We start from the raw sequence: 27,442 nt of genomic DNA on the forward strand, positions 1-27,442 counted from the left end.
TGCAGGTGGACACGTCCCCATGACTGGCGGTGGGACACAACACGCTAATGCTTGGCTCTGCTTTCACTTGCTGGGCAGCTGTTTATGGAGAAGCTATCATGAGTCAGGCACTGGGCTAGGCAGCACACAGGCAGTACTGGGGAGAAAAAAGAAAGAGAAATCTCTACATTTTTCTGAGGGGGGAGGTGGGCAAATAAAACTACACAGTAAGGAAGGCGGAGCAAAACAGGTTCCAACGATGAACAGAAAGACGATAGGATGGGAGCTAGTAAGGCGGTTGGGCGAAGGCATCACTGAACCACCACTGGAGTCCTTTCAGAAGGAAACTAGGGGGCGAGTCATTTGCCCTAGGAGAGGATATGGTGAACACAAAGGCCCACGGGCACCACTGTTGGGGGCCGGTGTGTTTGCTACAGTAATGCAGAAAATGTGGAAGGAAACATTAGACAACAACAAAATATCCTTCAGCCATAAAGAGGAATGAACTCCTAATTCATACTACATAACACAATGACCCTTGAAAACATTCCAAGTGGAAGAAGCCAGACCCAAAGGACGCAGATACTAGGATTCTACTCGCACCAAATGTCTAGAAGAGGGGAATCCACAAGACAGAAAGTAGATTCAGGGGGCCAGGGACTTGGGAGATGACATGGGGAAGGACCAAGAGCTCCCTGTGGCTTTTCTACAAAAAATTGACCGGTTTGACTGGTCAATCCTAGTTTGGATTAATCACAAATCACAGGATGCTCTTTGGCTAAAACTTCATAAAGCTAACTATTTCAAAGGAGCCTGCAGTCCAGGACAAAGGGCCCCTGATCGCAGGGGGCTCCCCTTCTCCATAAGAAGCACCACCAACCCGTCAGAAGTTTCTCCTACCAGGGCTGTCTGCTTGGAGTTGCTGTGGTGGCTTCTGTGGGTGACAAAGGACCCCCCCACCCCCCGCCGCCGCCTGCCTCCAGCCCGACAACTCTGAGCGGTGAGGGTGAAGGCTTCTGGGGCAGGGGGCGGGGACGGGGTTGTTCTCCTCAACGGCTGCGGGATCTGTGGTGCGTCCCAGAGTTGGCTGGTGGGAAATCTGGTCAGGGAGCCGGTTTTTATGGTTTTTCAAGCCCCACAGCTGCAAGCATAAAATCAATGATGTACCTAAGCACATTCACGTGTGCAGACATGTGGAGGCAGCTCCCTCAGCGGGGCTCCTAATGCCTCCCACAGCCAGGGCTGGGTTTGGGTTTCCAGTCAACAAGAGGCCTAGAGAGATGGGCATTCAGAGCCCCTCTGGCTCTCTGCGTCCCCGATAAAAGGCTGGGACAGAACATTCAGCACAAGGAGGCTGAGTCTGCCCTGTTCAGGGGGAGTCCATGGACCACATCTGATGCTAGCATACATCTAGCATTACATAACATCATTACATATACATTAACCATTTCTAGAATGATTGTAGGGATTGGTGAGGGGGCTTACAAAGTCCCACGGAGCTAACAGAAACACCTGTTGGTGATGCTGGGAAGAACTGGCTGGTCGGATGTCACGGGATTTCACCGGCCACGCCCCTCTAGAGTTGCCCCAGTTCTTGGCGCAACACGGCTGTCCTGTGTGGCGGTGGCAGTGTCCCAGCAGAGCCATGGCTCGGGATATGGAAATGGAAGCACCGGCTGAGGCTTTAAGATGATCTTTCTTTTCAGAGGGACCAGTGAGCAGACCACCCTGTAGTGGAGGCCAAGAAAGGATCAAGGGCAGGCTCGACAGGCCAGCACAAGCCTTGGTCCGCTGTGACAGCCCTGTCTGGTCTGATGTCCTGGTGGGATTGCTCACTGGGGCCGCCATCCACCACCTAAAGCATCCTGGTTTTGGCATGATAATCTTATGGTCACGAAAATACTGATCCTCTATGATTCCACCCAGATGAAGTGCCCAGACTCACAGGCACGCAACAAAGGTGGGTCCCGGGGGGAGGGGATGGGCCATGGTTTAAGGGGACACACTTGCACCGTGAAGGAGTTCTAGAGACTGACTGAACGACAGACAATGTGGATATACTTAACACCAAGGAACTGGACAAGTAGAAAGTTTCCAATGGTAAATTCTACGCACATTTAATCACAATTTAAAAATTAAAAAAAATTTTTTTAAGCCTCATAGTTGAGACGGCTCTGCAACTCCTCACCCTCAATTGGGGTATAAAATGTTTAGGGTCACCTGGGTGGCTCAGTTGGTTAAGCCTCTGCCTTCAGCTCAGGTCATGATCTCAGGGTCCTGGGATTGAGCCCCACCCGCATCAGGCTCTCTGCTGAGGGGGAGTCGGCTTCTCCCTCCTCCTCTGCCCCTCCCCCTGCTGTACTTGTATGCATTCTCTCTCTCTCTCTCTCTCAAATAAAGAAAATCTTTAAGAGAAAAACATTTAAAGGTAGAAACTGAGGGAGAATATTAGGGGGAGAGAGGTGTGCTGTGAGCCTCCCCGACCTGGGGAGGGCAGTGGAGGATGCCTTCTGCAAATATCCTGAGAGCTCACTAGGGGTACCGGGAGAGCTTGAGGACTACCTTCTGAAGTTAGGGGAACCAAAAACGACTGCCTCACTTCTTGCTTCAGAGATCAAAACACTGAAGCAGGCTGGCCATGTGAGTCGGAGAAGGGAAAAGATTTAACTTTAAGCCAAGCTTGGAGCTTCGGTTGTTAGAAAGGACTGGCACTCTAATTACTTAACGAAATCAATTTTGCTAATCAAAGTGACTGTGAGGCTTTGTATTTATTACTTAGAAGTGATCCAACAAGTCAAAGGACTGCCCCTGTTTTCAATCTAGGGAAGAACCCATTTCTAACAAACGGTATGCGATAAAAGAGATTTGCCTTTCGAGAGTCCCAGGTGATCGCGGTTCTTGTTAGACTAGTGAAGTCTTTGGGTTTTCATGAGCCAGAGAAACCGAATCTATTCCTGCATCCCTGCTGGCTCGTGGTTCCTTCTGGAGTGGGTGGGGCTCTGGGATGCTCCTTGCAGGGGTCCAGGATCCAACAATAGCATTTGGTTTTGATTTGCTTCTTCAACTTGCATCCAAGATCAGTGGGGCTCCCTGAGTAGTGGGAATCTGGTTCTGTGACTTAGAAGAGTCGGTCTCCAGGCGGCTGCTGGCCAGGCTGCCTGGGTGTTTATTAACATGTTATAAATACCTAGGCTAGTGTTTGACCCCTACTCTCCACGCATCACCGTGGATGTTTATACAGCCTCCCCTGTGCTGTCATATGCTCCCATCCTCCTCCGCAGGACAAGAAGCCTGAGACCGGGCGAGGTTCTGGGAAGCAGTTGAGCCCTGGAAGACCTCACGCATCACGGAAGGGACAGATGTGTCACTCAGGGAGAAGAGCTGCCTCTGCTCATCTCATCAGGTCTCCCTTGGGCTCTGTCTGAACCGGGCAGCCATCAAAGACAGCCAGGGGTTTGCCTACTTAGAAATGGGCATTTTCTCTTTCTACCACGTTCTTCTGAGGGAATGTTGCCCTTCATTACTCCTTCTGTTAACTGCTCGTTTCTAGTTCTATGATGGGGTCGCCCCTTGCTTTGTTCTCTTCAACTGTTTCTAGTCTCCTGACTCTCCCCACCTCAAGAGTCCTGACTGTATATTAGCTGTCTTGCCGATAAGAATCCGAGGCCTGGAGAAGTGACTTGTCTTACAGCCCGAGAGCTAGGACTCAGGTGTCCTGACTAGCGGGCCAGCTGTCTTCCCAATACAATTAACAGCAGGGCGGGGTGGGGGGGGAGGCGTGGGGAACAGGAACGTGGTGCCCAAAGGGTTAAGCCAGCCCTGGAGGTTAACCCCCACAGCCAGTCCCCGCCCGCCACTCCCCCGGGACCATCTGGCTGGGATCTTGAGGACAGAGGGCACCCACCTCTATGGGATACCTTCCAGCAGCTCAGCCCAGGAGAGCTTGGGATCTGCCTCTCCTAAAGGAGTAATTACATTCCTCTCCTTCCGTAGGGCTGCCGAGAAACTGCTCTCCCAGGACAGCTTCTTTCTAAGGATGATCCCCCTGGATGGGGCAGTACTTTTAGTTTCTGCTCACAGACCTTGTCTTCTGCCAAAGAGCCCGTCTGACAGCAGCATGAGTATTGTGGGACAGTCGCAACAAGAACACAACAAGATACAAGCCGTGTCCTTGGAGCTTTGGGTAACTTAGGACGAGGCTCTGACACGGCTTTCACAGAGACTTGTGCGAACAGATGGACCTTGGGTTCCCAGATCCAATGACCAAGGGGGGAAAAAAAAAAACGGTCCTCTTAACAAAGAGCGATTGTTTGCTTTTCATGGCAATTCTGCCTCTTTCGCTCGGTATAAAAGAGGCCAACGACATTTCCTATGTCGAGGGCCGCAGCATTTTTAGAGAGAAAGTAAAACTCAGATGTCAACATTCAAACGGAGAAAATCTGACTCTACCTCATGGCTTAGTCTCCATTTCACAGATATAACAAGAGAGTCCCACAGAGTGAATGGATTATCAACACTGTTTTGAATATGCTGGAAGGACTCGTGGACACGGAGTGCCGAGTCCCACCCTCTGACTGTCTGAGTGCACGGCTCAGGCAGGGACGTGGAGTGTGCCCCTTTCGCAGGTTCCAGGGTGGGGGGCTGTGCTGCTGGTCCATGGCCATGTTCTGAGAACCACAGCTATAAAAGCCACATGCCCTACTGACTAGTCTCTCCCTCTTGGACTGATAGGCTCATGCCTTCTCTGGGAATTGCCCTCCATGGTAGGGAGCCACTTTGCCAAGGTCACGGCCCCTTCCCTGTGGGTCCCCTTCATCTAGTGATTGGGGATTAGGCTCGGCCCCCCCATCTCATGTGGTGGCTCTGATGGCTCCTCCTGAGCTCCAGAGCTTGGTCCAAGCCTGCATCGTAGCTCAGCCTCCCTCTCTGCGGGGTCCTGCTTCCTTCCCCTGCCCCACTGGCATTAATCCCAGAGTACTTCCTCCTTGCGAATCTGCCTTCGACGCTGCTTGCCACGGGGCCTCATGTGCCCCCTCCTGGAGGGAGGGTCACTTAAACGTCACCTGCTTGGCAAGACCAATCCTGACCATCTGCCACTCCTCCTTATTCGGACTTGTCTTTCTAGAACGGAAGATGCTGACACCGTGCATCGTAGACTGACTTCATGTCATCATTGGACCATCTTCCCTGCTGGGCCGCACGTGCTGGGAGAGTAGGGACCTCTTTTGTTCCCTCCAGCAGCGCCTGGCCCACAAGCGGCAGTTCTTGAACAGGAGGGAGAGACTGGGGTTCCCACGCTAGACAGAGAATTCAGCCATGCCTCCTACTGGTGTCTTGAGGACAGGAGGTCTCTCTATTTTGGGAAGGGCATTTCAGCTTTCTTAGAAGACAAGTGATTTTCCCCCTTTCTCTTGGGGAGTTCGGATGGCAAACTCCGGTAGTGCTCTATGTCCCAACCTCCCCATCACCCTTCCGGCAGGCCTGCTCCCCGGCTTTGAGGCAGGCCCCTCTTGGTGACCTGTGGTCAGGGCCCATCGCCTCCAGTCCCTGCACCCTTCTGGGTCCGCTCCGCACCGAGGGAGATCTCTGAACTGATGGGGGCAACCAGAGGACATCCTCCGATCCAACACTGTGAAGGAGCAAAGGCTGCAAAATATAAGAAAATGCTCAAAGCATGGTATGGGGTTCTTCCTCCACGCAGCACACTGGGTGTGGTGTCCAAGAGGGATACAGAGAGCGGAACTGAGGGAGGAGCCCACCCAGGGCCCGCCAAGGCAGAGGGCTCAGCAGCCTGAAAATAAGTCAAGTGCCTCCAAACAGAAGCTGAAAAAGAGGTCGGCAGTGCACTTAATGGAGCGCTTATGGCTGAATAATGGAAGCAGGCTAGCTCCACTGGGAGTCAGTTCACAGTTAATGGAATATTTCCTGTAAATATTATTTTTTCTTCCTGTCTCATCATCAGAAATCTTTACTAATCTGGGGAGGTGACAGTAATGCATCAATTCCCTGAGCTAATGCCCCTGCTTCTGAAATACTCTCAGGAACCGTAGGAAGCTCCACTGGCTGCTTGGGGACACAGGGCAGACCATTTACTCCGGTTCCTTCTCCAAATGTCTCAGAGGGGACCCCACGGAGCTCCTAATTGTGCATCTAAGTGTGCATAAAAGCGCCCCCTAATTGCATATCAAATAAATAAGTAAATGATGTCTGCTGAATATGTAACAAAGAGTATACCGCCATTCCTCCCCAGCGGGCAGACCTCATCAGATGCGGGCTGGCCTGCGGGCCGCAGCCATAAATGATGACGAGCAGATATCGAACATCCCTTCCGGGGGTGGGTGGTGGTCCTGGAGCCACAGGTCTCCTACTGTTTGCCCTCTAATGCTTATAGCCTCAGACAGAGCCCACAGGAGGGAGGACTCCCACTCTCCTGGCGCCCCATTTGGAAAGCCTTTCCTCTTGTAATTTATGATGGCTTCTAATGGTTCCATTGCTGGGGTGTCCACAGCTTTGAAGGGTGCTAGCTACAGCAGCATGGCAGAGAAGCAGTTGAGCGTGGCACCGAGTGGGAGCAGAGTCCCGAGTGTGGGACACCCTGGTATCCCAACACCTCTGGCTCTCGCACTTCCAGGAAGGGACTGGTGGTCCCAGAGATCAGGCTTTCAGACTTTCTCAGTTTTGCTCTAAGGAATGCAAGGCTCTCGTCAAAAAGAACCCTATGGGACAGATTTCTTCCAGTCTATTCATCTCTGCCCCGTGTGACACAGTTCTGTGAGAGTTAATAACCAATGCCTCCTCGAGATCTGCCACATAATTTTCATTCGAGTGACGTCCATAGCATGTCACCACATCACCACCATCACCGTCACCACCAAGAGTCCCTTTACACAGCTGGCACTCAGTCTTCTTTTGATGGCTTAGGTCTCTTTGTTCAGCTGTAAATGCAAACTAAGACGAAGCTCAAGACTGACTTCAAGCGCCCTTCAAGATTGGACCATGTTTCTTTCTTCCCCAAGGCCAGGAGGATGGAGCTAACTTCTGAGAGCAAGAACCTTGTCCTTAGGCAGCGCTCCCTTGCTCCATAGGCATGCACGTGTGAAAATGGACTGTGGTAGCTAGGAGCAAATGCGCTAAGATAATCTCTGCAGCTGCAAGATTCTATTTCCAGACCACTGTGACCCTCCTTACCTTGTGTGGCCAAAGCCACACAGGCAGATGCATGGACACTGGGGTTCCAGTACATGCAAACCAAGCTCTCGACGGTGTATGAGAACTGTCCAACCATAAGGAGAGAGGAGAGGAGGAGATAGGCGAGCTGAGGCAACCAGAGGGAGGTTTCCAAGCGTCACACAGTATTGCATAGGAACATCCTGGAGTTCAGGTGTGAGGAGGCGGGCACAGGGTGGGAGGGAACCACACGTGGCTGGGAAAAGGGGAGAAGCAGAAGGGTTTGCTGAGGACGTAGCGGAGTATTTGAGAGTTTATCACAGATGTGGATCCGTAGCCTTGGATACTGTTTGGGGTGCTCCCTAAGCTTCTCAAAGGAACTCATGCGTGCAGGCAAGGGCTCATGTTCTCGGATACGTGTATGTAGTGTAGATTCCTATTTTGATTTCATTCTTTTTGTGGATTTTTAAGTTTTTAGTGGGCTATTCTTCTGCAGATGCAGTTCTAAAATACTTCTGGGGGCAACCTGGGTGGTGCAGTCGGCTGAGCCTCTAACTCTTGGCTTCGACGCGGGCCGTGATCTTGGGGTCCTGGGATGGATGCTCAGTAGGGAGTCTGCTGGAGCTTATCTCCCTCTGCCTCTCCGCCCCCACCCACGTGTGTGTTCTCACTCTCAAAATAAATAACATCTTAAAAATTAAAAAAAAAATACTTCTGAAGTTGGCTTTGAGCTTCTGAACATACACAAAAGCCAAAGCACCATTTTCAGGTGTCCCCGCGTGTCCAGCTGCTCCTGACACATGCGCCCTGAGGACAAAGAAGCGGGTTTTCTCCTGATAAACAGGAGCGGCTTGGGTCGGGGGTTGTGTATCTGCAAGCCGGAGCCCATCTGTTAGAAGGCTTGGGTGGCAGTAGGAGCGTGTCATTAGGAAAGGACTTCCATGTTTTCTCTCCTCCACCTGTGAGGGACTCTGCTTTACTCCAAGTCCCCCAAAGCCACCAGGGCCTCAGAGTGACAATTAAGCAATTTAGGGAGACTCTGTGATCACAATGGCAAAGCGCACCCAACAGAGAGGCTAGAATGAGCCAGGGTCCCGCCCATTTCTGGACAGAGATCAGCTACCCGCCGCCCTCCTTTTCGGTGGATCACATGGAAACACTTGAGTGCGTTCTCACAGGCAGCTTCTGAGTTCCTCCGGCTGTGTTGATGGTTGGCTGATGCACACCAGAGGATGCCTCCGGGCCCTCGGAAGAAAAGGCAGCAGGCTCAGCCTGTCACTGCCTCTACTTGAATGTTGGCTCTTAGAAAAGCGCTGCGTGTGATGGAGCTGCTGGAACTGGGTCAGAGTGTCAGGCTAGCCCTGCCCCGGCTGGAGGTGCAGCTCTTGCTACAGAAGGGCCTCCAGGTGTGCAGAACTGGGAGCCACTCCCAGTCTCCTGAGCAGCGCTGGGGGCCCACCGTGGTGGAGCTCCGCCTGGGCCCTGAGCAGGAGTGGTGCTGTTGCTGGAAGGCCACCCTTCCAAGGAGCTGGCCCCGCCATGAGCCTGGGCTCCCCACGCACGGAGGCACTGCCAGACACACCTGCCAAGCTGGCTGGCCTTCCCAGAGCTGGGCCAGGAAGTGCAGAGGGCTGCAAGTCCTAACTCCAGGGGTCCAGGGGTCCTGACTCCAGCAGGCCTGGTGGGAAAGGGGAAATGGCCGCTCAGAGACAGTCGTGAGTCTCTGCGGCCCCCGCATGGTCAGTTTCCTGTGAGTTTCCAATATTCACGGAGACAAAGCAGCACCTGTCCGAAACTCTGGAGACTGACTTTGGGCACTTTCTGTGTCACTCCGCTTCGGCAGGCAGCGGAACAGATGTCCTCTTCCGACCTTGCTGATGTTGGGAGTGAGGAGAGGGAAGAGTTCCCTGCTGCGTTCCTACCATGGCTCCGGTTTAGGTCTGGTTTCCTGTGGGCTCCACCCCGCATCTTTGCAGACAAGAATACTCCTCCGGCTAATGAAACTCAGACATCTCTTCCTCGTCCAGCCCTTGCAAAGGCCTGTTCTTATTTCACGGGCAGACTGCTCATTAATTTCTTAAAGAGGACTCCCCAGATGACATCGGGTTCAGGGCTGCACCACCTGGTCTGTCCCACAGTGAATGTCATGATGGGGAACCCAGCTGAAGTCTGTTCACAGCTACTAGAAATTTCTCTGGTATGTCAAGAGTCTCTCCCATTCCTGTGCCCATTCAGTCTCTGGTTCAGCTATGCTTTTGGAAATTCTTCGCACTCCGGAGCTCCCACTGGATACGGAACTGCTTACCTCTCACAACAACCCAGATGTCCCAACACACCTCAAACTCTGCAGGTCCTAAACTGCCCTTACATCCCATGCTCTGGCTGGGAGGCATTCCAGATGCCCTCCTGCTCTGACGGACGGTCACTGTCTCGACCACACAACAGATCTATCTCACCTACCTTCTAAACATCACCCTATTTCTGAGACCCTGTGCCCCCGCCAGTTCTGGCCTATGCCACCATAATTACGTCCCAGTTTGCAGGTTCTGTCCTGTATTTCTCCAGCTCATCCTCCACACACTGCCAGACTGATGCTTCTAGGACAGTGAGACTCCCCTCCGGCTCCCCTCCACGTCCAAGGTTTGGTGGCTCTTACTGCCTCAAAGATGAAACCCTCTTCACAGAGCCTTCAGGGCTCCCCAAGCTGCCCAGTGGGGCCTTGTCACTCTCCTCTCTGGCTGGCCTCCTCTGCCTCTTGCTTCCAAGCCCAGTGGAGCTGTGTGCTTCTCCACCTGGCACGCTGCTCTCCTTCATGAGGCTTCCGTGCACTCTGGCATGCCTGCCCACCCAGTTCCTCCTGCTCCCACTCTGCTGCCTGGGAAGACTTTTCTTTCACTTAAGCCCAGTGACTCTCCTTCAATTCTTCATCGACCCCCACGCAGACCTCTCTTAGAGCACTTGGGGACACCAACACAATTATACACCTCACTTCCTGACGACCTGGCCAGGCCTTCTACCTCTGCACCTTCTGCTCAACTTGGCACATAACGAGTATGCAATAAATATTTTTCTGAATGAGCAAATGAACGGTGACTTTGGTGGTTTTATTGTCCCTCAGTTAGTAATAGATTCAAGAATCTCAAATACTGGGGTGCTTGGGTGGCTCAGCTGGTTGGGAGTTTGCCTTTGGCTGGGGTCAAAATCTAAGTCCTGGGGTCGGGCTCCAGGCTCAGTGGGGAGTCTGCTTCTCCCTCTCCCTCTGCTCCCCACCAACTCTTAACTACTTCCTCAGAGGCCACAGAAACATCAGTTACTTTGTGTAACAACTCGGTTTGAATATAGCCAATGCTCTGAATAAATATCCTGACCTTTTAACATTTTTATTTTGCTGACCTGGATAAACTCAACAAATGAGTCTCAGTCAATGGCTGACCCTCTCAGTCAGTGGCTGATTGCCCACACTTTTGGCTTCGTACTTTTCCCCATCCTGAAGCCTGTCAGAGTCCCGAGGGACAGCGGCAATTGATGGCATCCCTACCATGTGTTGTGCCCTATGTTTCCCATCTATTGGGTGCTATCTCATTAATTCTGCAATCTTCATTAGCACCTCAATTAGAGAAATGAAACCAGCTCCCACTTATTAATAAATGAAACCGAATGCCCAAGAATACATGTCAGCATGTCTTTTTCACCCCCAGAGGGGGAGCAGAATGCTACTGCTGCATTAGAACTCTGCTCACTGGGAACTATGCACGTCCGCCTTGGTCTTCCACCAGGGTGGGTGATCAGGAACTGGAGGGATTGGGACCAGGGTTTTGTGAGAGGATCTAAGAGGGTTCTTGGCTCTTGCAAGCAGGAAAAAAGGTCAGCCAGGTTGCAAAGAGTGGAGAGTGGATGTCCAAAGGAGGAGGGAGGGAAGAGACCAAGCAGGGGAAAAAAAAAAAAAAAAAAAAAAAAAGCACAGAAACTTACAAAGGCCAAGTGGGAAAGAGGCAGAGGAGAAACTGAAAGAAAGAGACAGTGTGGAAGCAGCACAGACCCTGCGACCGAGAAAAACACAGAGAAACCCAGTGGACCCAGTGCAGGTCTTACAGCATATAGAGAAAACTGGAGAGGTTTGGGATTTAGCCAACAAACCACGTGCCCTTGGATGCCCAGGTGAATTGTTCCCAAGGGAGAACGCCCCCTTCACTTGCTCAGGATCTTTTCTTTGAACTTAACTGACTTACTGATCAACGGAGTGAAAATCCTCCCCAGCAAAGGACCATTTTCTTCCCCTATCATTTTAATAAAGCAGCTGGCTAAGGCAGATGCTAAGCAGACAGCCTACCATAAGCTCAGATATGTAGTATGGATTTCCATCCCGTTCGTGGATAAAGAAGCTTGGAAAGCGATCCGGAATGACATAATGGACCAATATTGCTTTCCCTCTCCTACAGCAAGTGTGGTTTTGATAGACTTTTAATATGTATTTCGGGGCTTGAACTGCATACCGTCTCTCCATTATTCTCTGCCAGAGGATCTGAATGACAGCTCTAGCCCAGAGACATTTTTCCATTATAATTTTTCAATTTGTTCTGGTCTGAAAAATGTGTGTAAATGAAAACAGAGAAAAGTCAAGCACTGTGTCCCCTTCAAATGTTCTGTTTTGCGTTTACGATGGCTTTGCAAACGCGGCTCTGCTTCCCTTTCTTTTTGGCAAATGACCTTATTTTTTCCAGATTTCTGATCACTTCTAATATGCCATAAACTATTTATCCGGATTTGCAGGAATGACCCTGACTCTTCTTTATTTTTCACCCTGTTTTGACCTACAATTTCTTCTTTTAGCTCCCCGCCACCAAAACCAAAACAAACAAAAACTAATGAAGCACACCGACAAGCTTCAAGCTTCGGGAAAGCTCAGATTGGCCTCAGGACGGAAGAGAGACATTCCCTCCCTTTCCCAAGTGCACGAAGCCCCCACCCTCCCCAGCCAGGAAACGAAGGAACAGGACAGTCCCTCAAAGACCTTTTGCCCATCTCCTTTGGGAGAGCTGGGCCAGTTTTCTTACCTTAAATAATTATAACAGTTCAGGTTTCCCTAGTGACAGGGAGAAAAAATATTTACCCGGAAAACTCAGACTGGACGACTGCGGAGTAATCTGTATACACTCAGATTTGCAGGGGATTGGTGAGCCCGGAGGCCCCGAGGCTGCACGGTGTCATATTTTGACTCACTTCTCTCCGCGAGCCATCTGCCCACAGAGGAGAGCATGCTTACCTTCCGCGGCTTCACTTTATCGTGGTAGTCATACTGGAAGATTCCTTTGTAGCTCAGTCCCAGCCACCATGGTATCCCCTGCTTGTCCTAGGGCACGGGAAAGAGTACGGGTAAATACAGGGCGGGAGAACACACATGGAAACCAAGGGAAGGCCTCTGGGCTCAGGAAAATGCAAATCCCTTGATATGGATGGGGGCCCCCTCTCTCTTTTTTACCTTAACAGATGTGTCCCATCATCAACTGATGCTCAGATATGTGAACAGATGCCATGAAAGGTGCCCTGGGGTGGGGACCCAGCTCTGTTCGTAACCAGGAGCCCACCGTGGTCCTTCCCCACTCCCACCCTTTATGAATAAGTGACAAATGCCTTGTTCTTTGTCCTCCTTCTAAGACTCCAGGTTTCACCAAAACAGAATACCGAGAACATTCAAATAAAATGACCTGAGCAGAAAAACTGTCGTCAACTATCAGAGCTGGAAGGGACCGTAAAGAAGGCAACTCCTCTAAAACCCTTTTTGAAGACCTTATTTATTCTTTTTTTTTTTTTTTTTTTTTTTTAAGGAGAAGTCTGATGTTCAGGTTCACAGGAAAATGGAGAGGGAAGTACAGAGATGTCCCACACTGTCCTGCCCCCATACCTGCAGGTCTCCCCCAGGATCAACATCCCCACCAGAGGGAACATTTGTTATAACCTGATGAACCTACATTGATACATCATGGTCATCCGAAGTCCAGAGTTCACATTAGGGTTCATTCTTGGTGTTGAATCCTCCGTGAGTTTGGACAAATGCATAATGATGTCTGTCATTATAATACCACGTGGAGGAGCTTCGCTGCCCTAAAAATCCTGTGTTCTGCCTATTTGCCCCTTCTTCTCCCCAACCCCCACCCCCACCCACCGCCGCCAGGTTCAGGCAGAACCATTCCACTCCTTGGAACCCTACAGTATGTACCCTTTCCAACTTGGCTTCGTTCACTCGATGATATGCATTTAAGATTCCTCCAGTTAAAACATAAAAGTCAAAGCAGGGGCACCTGGGTTACTCAGTCAGTTAAGCATCTGCCTTCGGCTCAAGCCATGATCCCAGAGTCCTGGGATGGGTTCTGAGTTAGGCTCCCTGGCTCAGCAGGGAGTCTGTTTCTCCCTCTGCCCTGCCCCCCACCATTTCTGCTTGTGCACGCGTTCTCTCTCTCTCTCTCTCTCCCGCAAAAATAAATAAATAACATCTTTAAAAAAAAAAGTCAAAGCAAAGGGTTTACCCTGCTCTACTCAGAACCCATGCTATCCCTCCAGTAGGCCAATGGCAGACACCACCATGTGGTCCTGCTCACCTTAAGAGATCCGCTGGACTGAGTGACTCATGCTGTCAGACAAAAGTAGCAAAATCCAAGCCTCGACCTTCTGAGACCCGAATTAGAAACACCAAGTCTCTCTCTTTATTCCTTTAACAGAGACCTCTTGCCACCAGACTATAAACTGGGATCCTACATTCAGGTAGGGAAGACTCTGAGATGTTAATTAGAGCCCCCACACACTAGGAGCCCAGTGGGCATAGGAAGCAACTTTCCCCTACATTTGTCCTAATTGCCACACCCTTAAATAACTTAGATCACCCCACTGAAGATGTCTTAACAACTCAAAATTGGCTTCATGTTTTGCAAATCCTCACAAGTTATCTCAAGGTCGGCACAAAGATAAGAAAGGGCAAGGAAATACACTTGGAATTTTCAGAAAAGTTTTAGGGTATAGGATTTCCTACAAATTTTTTTAAAGGTATAAAACGTCTGTCTCCGGAAAGTGTCTGTGTGTGTCCTGCAACAGTTCCGGAGAGCAACCCAAGGTGGGGATTCAAGGCCTCCGCAACTCCGGGGGGTTAGGTGCGGGCGGTCACCATGCCACGGACCACAGCCTCTGTGAAATCACGAGGCCTCTGACTGGCGAGGCTGGAGATGGCAGGTGCGGGCTTGCTTGGACTCCTGTGCTCTTTCTCCCAGTAAGTAGGAGTGCAGTTGCGGAGGCCTGAGGATTCCGAGCCAAACACGCACACGCTTCTGGCGCTCTGACCATCACAGGGTCTGCTTCTGCTCTTACAGACTGCAATAGAGCCTGTTTCTCAAGTTTTTTTTTTTTGTAAGGCAGAGAGCACATAGATCAGAAGCTATCTTTCTGTCAGGCTCCGGGGCTGACAGAGAAGGGACACGGGTTTACCCAAGTAAAAGACCGGATGGAGTCTCTGCTCAAAGATTTCCACTCTGGGGGCTGCCTGGGTGGCTCAGTGGGTTAAGCCGCTGCCTTCGGCTCAGATCATGATCTCAGGGTCCTGGGATCGAGTCCCGCATCGGGCTCTCTGCTTATTAGGGAGCCTGCTTCCTCCTCTCTCTCTCTGCCTGCCTCTCTGCCTTACTTGTGATCTCTCTCTGTCAAATAAATAAATAAAATCTTAAAAAAAAGATTTCCACTCTGTCTACAGTCTAACACCCACCCGGACTGTCCTCCAGCATCTGGGAGACTCTGGTGGGGGAAGCTGGAGAGGCAAATCTCGTAATCTCTCCTCTAAGTCTGAGAGACAGAGGCGAGATCAAATAATGATCAAACGGTGAAGGAGAGAACCTAGTCCAGGCCATTCCTCCTTTGCTCTCTAGAAAGCAGACCCGTTTGCCACACATGCCCCTGGGAGACAGACTCGCTGGCTGACTTCTGTGAAAGGCCTCTTGTAACACAACGGGTGTCCCAGCGGCTGCCTCATAACGGGGCTCCATGAGTCGAGTTCTGACGTTTGTTCCCGTTGCGGGAGTGAACCTCCAACCACCTGGTTCAACTCTCAATAAACACTCGCTCAGTAAATACCTACTGAGCGTCTACGACGGGTTCCAGCAACATGGAACAGAAGACGACACACAGTCTGGGCCACCAGAAGGCTGCAGGTTGGTGGGAGATACAGGCATTTGCCATGTACCAAGGACCCGCAAAGTGTTGTGCGGCTGCCGTGAGTGACGCAACGATACGTGAAACACAGAACACGTTCCGGCCCAAAGGAATGAAAAATACAGCTGGATGGAAACATGGGGAAAGAAAATGGCCAATGAGCAAGAGAATCTCAGGTTGGCTGGGGAAGTGTCTTGCATTCAGGAGTGCTGTCCCCTCTTTGTGGCTGGACTTTGGGCCAGGACTTAACACTTCTTCACGGTGGGGTGAGTGAAGGGAGGAAAATGATGCTTTCTCATCATCGATAAGGCCCACCAGCACCTCGTTATCTATGAGTTCAGGGAAGGGATCCCAGGCAGAGGCAGTATGGATAAAATTAAAGCAAGTTTGGGAGAGGGTCCACGTTCCACTGGACTTCACAATATTTAAGACAACAAGATCTGTCTTCTTAAACAGCCATGTACTCGCTCTGTCAGTCTTTCATGCCAGCCCTCCTCCAAAATTGCCTGCGTAGCATCTGACCACCAAGAAAAACACTGTGGACGCTGCCTAACGTTTTTATTACCTACAGTGCGTTGCCTTTACATGGAATTGCCTCAACTCTGAAGTCCCGACCTCCCAGGGTTCTTCTGAGTATAAAAGGTAGTGGCAATTGATTATACCCACTTTACAGGAGGGAACATGAGTTTTGAAGAGAAATTGCATCAATTCTTCCTACATGGAGGACTTCCTACATGGAGGACTCCTCCGGCACATAATCATCCTGACCTAGGCCTCCACCACACACCACCCCCAGCCCCCCACCACAGCTTCAGTAAGATTAAAAAGGAAAAAAGTGAGAGGGGCTTGTATTTTTTTTTTGGGGGGGGGGAGTCTTGGCACTTACCTTCACTGCGTAATAGTGAACGCCGTAGGTCGGCAGAGACTCCACGATGCTCATGTAGCTGGGAAGAGAGACAGAGACACACACGAGGGTGGTTATTTGGCAGAACTGGAACCATTACGTGTGTGTGCGTAGGACAAAACTCTCAAGAGTGAAGATTTACTTGAAAACGACCCTGGACCATCACCCCCGCCCCAAAATTGGTCTTTGCAAGCAGAATTGAACAGCCGTGACACATGCTATGTGAACACACACACAAACACAACCTCACGGGCACTGGGACGGGCCACTTACTTTACAATTGCTTGACCTCTGGTCTGGCCATTCAGTTTCTTGTAGTGTTCAATTACTCGATCCTCGCTAGAATTATAAGACAAACACTCTGTTATATATGGTCCCTAGATCACTGGCCAGCACCCTGCTAAGAGATACTTCTTCCGAGCCTGAGCCATCTCAAGAGGAGCTCCAAGGAGCCAACAGCTCCTGGAGAAATGATTTGTCCTGCGTGGCATTTCTGAACTCAACCTGTGAGGTGCCTCGGGCTACAGGTTCCCTTGGGGTCAGCTCCCTGCAAGAAATGCTACCATGGGAGGTGAGGAAGCAGCAGTGAGCACGCGTGTCACTGGAGAGGGGCACAGACTGGGGACAGGAGGGAGACTGCCCGGTGGGGGATTGGGGGGGAGGCTCTGGCTAAATGCCCACATGTCTTCATGGTCTTCCTCACTGCCCAATGTGCACACGGCCTGTGCAGATGTTGACTTCAACAGAATGCCCACGGCTTCCCTATCATGAATCAGTGGTCAGGGCTGAGGGCTTCCAAGGACGATGGGAAAGTTCTGGAATCTAGGCCTGGCTAACACAAACCATGAGACAATACAAGGCCCAGAGAAGTACTGGGAAACAAGCCAGCTACCAGAAGTGAGCTGGGAACTCCTTGATCTCCTGAAGTCTTCCTTCTAAAAACAAGAGACCAGCTCGTGCCTTAGGAGACACTGGCCAGCCAAACCATTCTTTGACAGGGCAGAGGGCATGAAGGGACTCTGGGAGGTGACTCTGGTGCCCAGGGGGCTATGGCTGTTGTCTTTGGAAACAAAGAACCAATCTGGGGAGTCACAGGGGACGCACATCCCACCTGCTGAAGAGTCAAGTTCGAAAGACTGGGCCTCTGTGACCTCTGTGACCAGGAGCCCCATTTCTCCACCCTCTGTCTTACACCTCCCTTATCTCAGGCCAGGACCTCGAGGACAGGACGCAGCTCTAGGGAAGGACCCCAGACACCTCCCTGGTTGGCCTTCATCATCTCTTATTTAGTATCCCAGAGCTGATCGAAAGCTTTTCCTGCCCACCATTTTTTTTTTTTTAAAGGAAAAAAGAGGGTGCCTGGGTGGCTCAGTTGGTTAAGCAACTGCCTTCAGCTCAGGTCATGATCCCGAAGCACCGGGATCGAGTCCCACATCGGGCTCCCAGCTCTGTGGGGAGTCTGCTTCTCCCTCTGACCTTCTCCCATCTCGTGCTCTCTCTCTTAAATAAATAAAATCTTTAAAAAAATATTTAAGAAAAATAAAGGAAAAAAGAAAGGCCATTTCTTGGGGGTAATGTGTCCTGTATGTTCACTAACTACTACTACTTGGGGGTCATTTACTGATTTTCCAGTTATTATCTTAATCTTTAATGGCTGTCTCATCATTTTAGTACTCTGAAATCTGTGTGTGTGTTTTTGATCATCTGACTTGTTACAAGCGAGTGTCCGTACAAACACCCAGAAGAGGAACTGGCAAGCTACAGGAGCCCTGCTCTCATTGGAGAGTCACTCGGATGGGCTCTGGACACCTTCTCTTCAGAAAGGCGCAGAGGCAGCTCTGTTTCTCCTCAGCTGCCGGGCAACCCTGGACGCTCTTCTCAGAGTGTGAGAAAGCCCCCTCCTGAGAGAATTCTCCAGCAGCGTCCTGCCCAGGGAGGACCCCACCCCACCAGACCTTCGGGGTCATGTCGAGACATTCCGCAGCTTGCTGGCCTAGCTTGTTCACTCTCACTCACTGAATCAACGGCTGCCGTGGCATGTTTCCCACCACAGACAGGATCTAGCATTCTGTGAGGTCAGCTCTTGGATCCAAGCTCAAGCAACTCAGGGTAGATCTGAGCCGCTTCCCTTCCGAACTCTGGGAGGGAGGACCCTGGGGGGCTGGGCTGGGGAGATCAAAATCAATGTAGTGCTGTGGCGGTGAACACAGGCGAGGCTCAGACCAATGAATGGCAGAAAACACCTGCCAGCAGCTGTTCCACAGCTTCCCGACTAAGTGTCTTCTCAGCACCCGACAGCTGCAGGGCTGGCGGGTCTCCTGCTGCCCGAGGCTTTCGGTGAGGGCACGGTATCTAGCTTCTCCTTCCTCAGCTTTCCCCACTTCTTTGGACCCTGAAACGCCCTGAAACGCCGTGAGCCCGTGCTGTGATCACACACGCATTGCCAACTGTGAACCCGCCCTGCCCCCAGCCCTGCCCCTTCTTCCTCTGGAATTTACGAGATGGCTCCAGTGCGCGCGATTTGCCAAGTTTCCCAGCTACCCCAGAGCTGCGGTAGGGGCCCCATGGAAAAACTATTAAAAAAAAAAAAAAGCACCAACCAGAATAAATAGAATCCCAAAAACACTAATTGGAGGATACTGTGGTGCATGAAGGAAAAAGACAGGTGATTAAGGCTGACTATGACTCGCCATAGCCATAGTCGTTCAGTGAGATCATCTCTCTGCAGGCAAGGAGCCCAGGAAATGCATGGGGGATTAAGAGGAAACATGGGGATGATGATACAGTTTCCCATCTTGCAGGAGCCATCTCCTGCAGTGGGCAGTGACTCTGGAGTAAAGACTGGTGCCTCTGCCAAGCCGCTCTGGGTGGTGTGGGGGCTGGGGAGTCCAGCATTTGCCAGCTCCGCCCTGGAGAGAATCCGGGTCAGAGCCCTCATACTGCTCTGTTCCATGGCCCTGGGCACATATTTCTAACCTCTGCCTCATATGTCTCCAGATTGGGAAGTCCCATGGAGTGGAAGTCCAAGCTTGTTACACGCTTGGGGAAAATTAGCAGAAAGGATTACTTCATAGTTACTCAGCATTACTATGTACCTTTCACTATTTGTTAATTGTGTCATGTGACTTCTTCTGCTCTTAATCACAGTCTGGATTGGGTTGGTAGGGTTAATTCTGTTTTATAGATGGGAAATTGAGGCAGCAGGGAAGTAATTCAAGCCTCCCTGAGCTGTCATTACCCCACTGTTCAGAAACGTGGCTGGGATTCTCAAACCCACTGCCTCGCTCTGGAGGCTGTCACTAGTGTGCATGGGCACCCTATGGCTTATTCCGGCCTGACGGTTGTCTGCCACATCCGAGAAGGCCAGCAAGAGCGGGAGACCCGGAGGAACTGCAAATCCATGTCCTCCTTTCGGGGATAATCAGGGCTGCAGGCAGCTGGATAGAGACTGTGATGCCAGGGCGAGTGAGGGTCTGCTCCACCAAGGGGTCATGTTAATCACTGAGATGCATGAGCTGGGGCCAAGGGACGTCTTTGAACATGTTTGGCTGCCAGCTCTATGAACCATGAACATCATTCATCTCTTCCTGAAATCTCTGCTTTTCTAGAAATTCAAATAAGTAAGTTGGAATACGAAAGCAAACTACGACTAGCCAACCACAGTGAAATAAGGTGTTTTTTAGCAAGGAAATCAACGGGAAGGTCCACACTGCTGGCTTGCCTGTATGTAGCTGGGTTGTGGAGCCTGGGGGCACCCCCTCCCCATTTCTGCATCCTCTCTGTGATGTGTACACAGTGGTGTGGGTGTCTCTGGGTCTAAATGAGGCACAGAGAAGGTGCCAGCCAGGTCAGAGAGACGGAGGAATGCTCTGGCAAGATAGGTACAGATGTGGGTAAAGATGAAGATGTTCGTGTTGACACAGGAGAAGACAGGAACATGAAGGAAGGCATTTCTGTAATAGTAATAACGTGTGAGCAAGGAGCCGACTGCAGAGATCATTAAAGAGAAATCCAGAAAGAAAAGAGAGAGAGGGAGACAGTGAGGGAGAGAGAGGGACACTGAGAGAGAAGGGGCAGGTAAGCACAGGGTGTAGAAAGTCTGGCAACAACTGAATGAGGACATGGTTGAGGGCTGGTTTAGTCTAAAAGTGACCTTGAAACAACAAAGTGACCCCAAACAACCCAGCAACGTCAGAGCCCCCAGATGGCAAATACATCTCCTTCTTGGAGGAACTACTGGTCTGAGAGTCATATTCTTGTGTCTAGCTCTTTCACTACTAGCTCCCTAAACATGACCAGCTGGGAGGGAGGGGGTGGGACAGAGAAGATGAGGCCCAGGGAGCACAGGGGACCGGGAGAGGGCAACAGGGCTCCAGGAATAAGGGAGCAGGAGTGTCATCTGTTGGTGTTCCCACATGCAGACAGCCAAGCTGGAAGGAGGGAGCAGACACATGCACAGTCTCAGGTTAAACAGAGTCTGTTCTGGAGGGCAGATTCATTATACAAAGCTATGACATATCGACTCCTACGTTAGCAAAGGACCAATGGCAAAAACCAGCTCAGAAAGATGAGATTGGTAGGGGTGGGGGGGGATTGGGGGAGGAGGAGGTGCCAGCAGCCTGGAGGGAGCTCCCTGCCCCAGGAATTATCTTCATCATTTCTGCTCCCACTGACCCAACTTGTGGTCTCTTGAGGAGAAACGACTTCTGGACTGGAGTCTCACTGGGCTAATACCCTCTGCATCAAAGCATGCCCCATCCCAGCCAAAGGGTCTCTCAGAGTCACGTGCATGGCCGAGCCATGAGTGTCCCAACTGCAAACGTGTCCACACATGATGACGTGTTAGTAATCCATACATTTTGTAAAGCAGAGTAAAGAACTGCTTAGAAGAGTCACATGGTACAGCTGATCGGGATTGACCTGTCCTGTGATTTTTGCTTTACTGTTACTGTTCATAAAAGCAGTCAACACTTGCTGTGAGGGAGGCAGAAGGGACATGGGGACGGGGCCTTCTGGGTGTCAGGGGACGGCGGCCAGGGCCCGTGCACACGGCACTGTTTGCACACACCACCCAGCAATGCAGGCCCCACTCCACTGTGACCAGAACCGCAAGCTGGGACCCTTTCGCATGCCCGCTTTGGTCAGAATCAGTAATTCAGGGCCTGACAGATGAACTAGGGCATAATGTTACATGGCAGCCAAATCAGATGTGAAACACTGTGGGAAATATCAAAGAATCAATCTCTCTCTTCTGCGAAGGAAAAAAAAAAACCCCATAGTTCTCCCACATCTCAAAACCTCACACATCCTGTCATCAAATGACAAGGATTCCAGAACGAAACTCGAGCAGCACATGAAAGGGTCTCCAAGGAGGCAAACCATCCAAAGTGAAATTTTAGAAGTTTTTTTTTTTCTCTTGTTAAAGAAAATAGAAAAAGGAGGTCTCACGCAAACCATGGTGTCTAAATACGTGCGGGAAATGGTTTGACCAAGGCCCAAGCAGCTCAGACAAGATGGAGTCAGTTGGGCTGGGGTCCAGCTTGACCCTTGGCAACCCCGAGCCCCCTGCGGGCTCACTCCTGAGGGGTGTGTGGCGAGGGCGCAGCTTACCAGTAGGCCAGGGAAGGGTGCTCCTTCAGGGCTTGAGTGGGAAGCGCTGGCAGCTTCTTCAAGTCACTCCTCACCACCTCATTGCTGGAAGAAAGAAAGAGGACAGAGACAATGCCAAGGAACGGCTCGCCCTCCATCCGAGAAAGCCGCCGTGCTCAGGGATCTGACCCGACCCAGGAGCCTTGGCCGAGACATCCCACATCTGCTCCCTTTGAATGGAAAGTGGGAGGAAGGAAGGGGTGCTCCCTTTTAATCAGTTTATTTAATAAAGAGGAAAGAGGACACACAGGGTGCAGAGCCCAGCGGCCCTCCCCTCTGGGGCATGGAAGAGGGCAGAGCAGAGCACTTACAGGTGGCCGGTACACAGAGTGGGACACGGACCCAGTGCCCCCGTCAGCACAAATTTGGGAGGAAAAGGGTCACCAGGTTCTCCGAAGGAGCTCCTAGGGATCCGTCAGAGGCTCAAAGGCCTCTGATAATGGACCACTTCTCCTTGAGAGCTGTTTCCCTTGCTGACACACAATGCTGGTTTTCGTTGCTTGGACTGACCACACATTGAAAACTGTTGTCCAAAACAGGACAAATAAATAACTTTCGCTTTTGACAAGGCCTGGAAATGACTCTGAGAGCGGGAAGGGATTATCTGGTCCTTGTAGGAGGTCCTGGCACCAGAAATCCTTTTCCCCACAGACTCACATGTTTGAGTGATACTTTCCCCACAGACTCACAGGTTTGAAGGATACTAAAAATTCCTCCGGGTTTCAACCAGGGCTCTTGAGAGCCTCGACTCCTCTTGGCACAGTCAGCAGCCCCTGCTGGGCCAGTGCATTTGCTGTTTGTACCCACTCTTTAACTGCAGAGGCAATCACTGGCCTCCTCCTTGGGATGGTTTTGGTATTTAGAGGTCTAGTAAGCATCTCATGGCCCCTGCAGGGCTAGCAGACGTGCACCCCACGGAGCCTGCCTTGATCCTTGGTTCTAACTTTTGTGCATCTCACACAAAGCAAAGCAGAGTTTAGTCACTGGGATGCTGGGCAATAACATCAGAAGAGCAATGAATTAGGAGCTTGGTGAGCAGAGATGAAGGAAGGAGCAGCACAGTCACAGATGGGCAGCGCCTGCCGCATCTGGACAGCAAACACCCCAACACCCACGCTGCTAACTGATCACCCTCCACGATCACCCACCGGCCGGAAAAGCCGTCCTCGCCAACGAATCAGCAGCTCCCCTCTGGATGCCACATGCCACAAGGCAAAACCACCCCAACACTCTGAGTTCATCAACATGGCGACAAGGAGACACACGGGTGTTGGCCGATGACACAGCCGTTCTCGGAAAGGGTGTTTCCCCAGTGGAGTGAGAAACGGTGTCAGCCGCTGTTGTGAGTCCTGGCTTAGAACCAACCCGCCAGAAGGCTCAGCTTGCTACTGTTTGAATCAATACATCCAAGTATTTCAACTGTTATCACCTAGGTGTTAAGGCAAGGATTTACCAATCATTAAGAAGCTGAAGGTAGCTGGGGAGCCCCCGCTCCATGGATGGTAGCGTAGGGGTGCGAACATGACAGACCACAGTCCTCATTCGAGAGGTGCTCACGCGTTAGCGGGCAGGCATGACATGCAAACAGAAAGATAACTGAATACCAGGGCAGCGTTTCATCGCATTGACTCAAACAACGAATTCAGTAGCTCAGAGGAAAGAAAGACGCTGGGCTCTTGGAGAAGAGCAAGCTTTAGGGCAGCGAGTGCAGGAAGAAAAGGACAGGAATATAATTTTCTCCTCGGTGGGACGCAGCAGAGTGTGGCAGCAGGTGCACCGAGCTAGAAAGATGGATTGGAGTTGGGGGAGGGGTAGAGCTGAGGGGAGAAAAGGCCAACCGAAAGGCAGATGAGGCACGGAACTGTGAGGACCTTTCAAACCAGGCTCAGGGAGTTCAAACGCACCCAGTAGGCTATGGTCAGCCACTGGAGGATTTCAAACAGCGAAGCTCCCCATGCTCAGGGCTGTTCAATTCCCAAGCAGGGTTTGGAATTTTTACTCACACGCTTTAAAGGCATAGTGTAAGCAAATATTCAGTTCGCCAGACTCTGGAGAGCCCACAATGATGAATCTCTGGGTCTTACATCTCCCCTGTTTAACGACAAGCACCCTGAGATTTGAGTCGCTGTAAATATCGGAAAAGCACTCTTCGGGGATGAATTTTACTGGCTGAAGCAGTGGGAGAAGCAGCAAAGCTGAAGCTGGAGTTTGGGTTTACTCACACTCATCCCACTTAGAGTATATTTGTGGAAGGAAGGAGCTCAAGGAGGAAGGGATTGTCTTACCCACCAAACACTAGTTTGTTGGCAAACAAGTTTTCCCGATGACAATCACAGGCTTGATTTCCTCGCTGGAGCCTGCAGTGGCTTCCCCAGCTCTCCCCCAGGGCAAGGTTACACAGACAAATAGAACGAGAAATCACTAAGGCGTGAAGACCGTCCAAATCCATTACATTCTGGAAAGGATCCATGGCTCTTAATCCTTCCCAGAGGACAACTATGTAGAAATGTTCTATTTGCCTTTCTGCTGTCTGTAAACATCTGCACTAACTTAGAGGGGGTCAGCCCTGTGGAATGATCTGGCCCTGCTCTGTGGCCGCATTATCACACAGTTGCCCTGATGGGAGACCTGGCTGCCGCATCTCCAGAGGCGTGAGACGCTAAAACCTAATGAATATGCTAGAAGTTCTCAGCTTCCTCTCTCAGGGTCTTCTACTTACTTGGATGTCTCCCCCAGAGTTCAGTGCACCTGATAAATGCTAACTTAGAAGATAAATGTTAACTTAGAGTCATTTACTAAACTGAGAATAAAACAGAATTTTTTTTATTTTTTTATTTTTCTTTTTTTATTTATTTGACAGAGAGAAATCACAAGTAGGCAGAGAGGCAGGCAGAGAGAGAGAGGGGAGAAAGCAGGTTCCCTGCGGAGCAGAGAGCCCGACGTGGGGCTCGATCCCAGAACCCTGGGATCATGACCTGAGCCGAAGGCAGAGGCTTTAACCCACTGAGCCACCCAAGCGCCCCTGGAATTTTTTTTTATTTTTAACATTAACGAGATTTTTAAAAAAGATTTTGTTTATTTATTGACAGGGTGGGGGTAAGTACAAGCAGGCAGAGGGGCAGGCAGAGGGAGAGGGAGAAGCAGACTCCCTACCGAGCAGGGAGCCCAATGCGGGGCTGGATCCCAGGACCCTGGAAGCATGACCTGAGCAGAAGGCAGACGCTTAACCAACCGACCTATGCAGGTGCCCCCATTAACCAGCTTCTATTAGAAACTTTTAGGTAGTTATTAACGTTACCAGCAAAAAAGTGGACTCCTGATGCTGCGCCAGTCTTTGGTTTAGGGGTTTTTGAGATGATGTGTCTCTCTTCTACCATTATACTGGTCATCAAACATAGGAAGTTTGAATGATCTACTAAGAAAACTTTCTAAGATAGGAAACATCAGACGGGGAATTTGCCGCGAATAACAGCAACGACAAATTTAACTAAGACACCATAAAGCCAAGGAAGCAGAAATCAAGTTGCAGAGCAAATTAGCAAAATCTACACAGTTTTGTTTTCTTTCAAAAAATGAGGAAATGCTTTTTCAGGAGATTCTCCTTGGGTTAAATGAGACATGCATAATTTGCGGGACAAATCTGGGACGAAGAGAACACGCTTAGTGCGGCAGAATCCTGCAGGGGTTCTGACACACACAATTCTCAAACACTAAAGGGCACTAAACCCAGAATGTCAAACCAGGATAGCAGGGAGCGCTTCCCTGAAATTCAGAAAAGGCAACACGACGCTAGCGTCACACTAATGCCTCCATGTTTTATGAGCCCATCATGAAAGTCAAGTTCCCCAGCAAGACGGATTTCATATGTAAAAGAGTATTACAGTTCCTCGTGATCCACAATTCCCAAACTGAAAAGCTCTAAGAAACATTTCTTAAACCACTTGGTGGCAAACGTAAACTTTTCACATGAGGCAATGTCTGACCTTTCTCTGTTCTACTTATCGCAATTATCCATCCATGTTCTGGTGCCGGCACAGTAAGAGATGGGGTTCCAGGTGCCATCCCAGACCCCAACACGGTGTGCAGAAATTCCCCAGATCACCTGTCTAAAACCTACACATTTCTGAATTTGGAAACACAGGGACTAAAGTTTCAGACATGCACTGTTGGTCTCAACAACTTTATTCCATGGTACAATGAACCTAGAAAACTCTGAGCTGGATTACTAAGGAAAGCTACATATTTTTTCTTCTTTGTTGATCTTTAAAAGCCATACAGCAGGGGCACCTGGGTGGCTCAGTCTGCTAAGCATCTGCCTTTGGCTAAGATCATGATCACAGTGTCCCCGTTCAGTGGAGAGTCTGCCTCTCCTTCTCATCTGCCTCTCCCCCTGCTCCTGCTCTTTCTCTCTCTAAAATCTTTAAAAAATGCAGGAAACTATTCCTTCCTTTCTTTTTTTCTCCCTCTTCTTTATTTTGTGAAACAAGTTCAAGTTCATGTTGCCAGACACTTGATCTCCTCCCTATCACCTACTTTTTGTGGGGGTGGTGTGCAGGGAGGGCTCGCAAAGCTGGTAGCCGGGATGTTGTCTGTAAAGCTTCTCTTGGCACCCACCTGGGACTTCTCCAGCATGGGATTCTAGATTCTGGGCATGGATCATGGATAAACAGACCACACTGTACAGAGGGGCAAAATTACAAACATTTATGAATTAGGTGGTTTTATTTCTGGTGCTAAGTGTTAATTTATCTCAGTAAAGATTTTTTTTCTTCATTGGTGAGTTTGGTTTCCTAGGGTGATACACATTTTGTGAGTTTCTAACATAGCTGTAAACTTGTTAACATTCAAAACAAGTTTTTAAAATTTTTTCTAAGTCTATAATTGAAGACCATAATATTACTCAAATAGCACAAGAAGAAGCAATTTGTTACATCACCCTTAGAGTGGGAATCTTAATTTTGAAAAACTGACATAGTGTTAAAGCCATGAGCCGCTGTGTTATTCACAAGGTCAACACGAAATGTGATACTGACATTACATAAAGGCTTCACAAAAGGGACAGCTGTCATAATACAAAATCTCCTTACTTTATATCTAAACCATTCCCATAGGATTTGAAGGCTATCACCCTGCAAAATACCCTATCTGAATACTTTTCTACGCTCAGAAAATATGAATTACACACTTGAAAAACTCAGTAAAATGGATTTTTATGCAAAAACAAAGACTTCTGTAACAATGTATAACTTTTCCTTGAACATTTTGCTTCAAGTTTTCAGACGCTGTTCCTTGCAAAAGGTCTTGCCTGCCTGAAAGATTCCAGCTGCTTCTCCATTAAATCATGGGAAAAACATTACACACCCCTTTCTCTTTCTCCCGCTCTCTTTTTGTGAAATAATATATGAGAATTATATACATTTAAATTATTCCCACAGAAACTCTTCTTTGGGCTGACAGATGGGTTTCAAACTTAACTGATGACTTTTCTAGTAAGTTTCCAATAGGGACATTTGCAAATTTGGGGTATTAAAGATAGCATGAGGTTATATCAGT

The 27,442-nt window shown here is 50.0% G+C and overlaps 1 protein-coding gene across 7 annotated transcripts in view; it reads right to left on the reverse strand.

Annotated features, from left to right (window-relative positions):
* FRMD4A (FERM domain containing 4A) overlaps positions 1-27,442 on the reverse strand; it is a 606,410-nt gene that overhangs the window by 75,117 nt on the left and 503,851 nt on the right. For all 7 annotated transcript variants that reach the window (XM_044228298.1, XM_044228296.1, XM_044228301.1 and 4 more), the window contains 4 exons: positions 21,851-21,934; positions 16,514-16,579; positions 16,223-16,280; positions 12,410-12,496 (listed from right to left, as the gene is read on the reverse strand). In XM_044228298.1, coding sequence (XP_044084233.1) covers positions 12,410-12,496; positions 16,223-16,280; positions 16,514-16,579; positions 21,851-21,934 — 295 coding nt within the window. The remainder of the gene's footprint in view (positions 1-12,409; positions 12,497-16,222; positions 16,281-16,513; positions 16,580-21,850; positions 21,935-27,442) is intronic.

The sequence above is a fragment of the Neovison vison genome, chromosome 12 (assembly GCF_020171115.1).
Source record: "Neovison vison isolate M4711 chromosome 12, ASM_NN_V1, whole genome shotgun sequence".
Classification (NCBI taxonomy): domain Eukaryota; kingdom Metazoa; phylum Chordata; class Mammalia; order Carnivora; family Mustelidae; genus Neogale; species Neogale vison.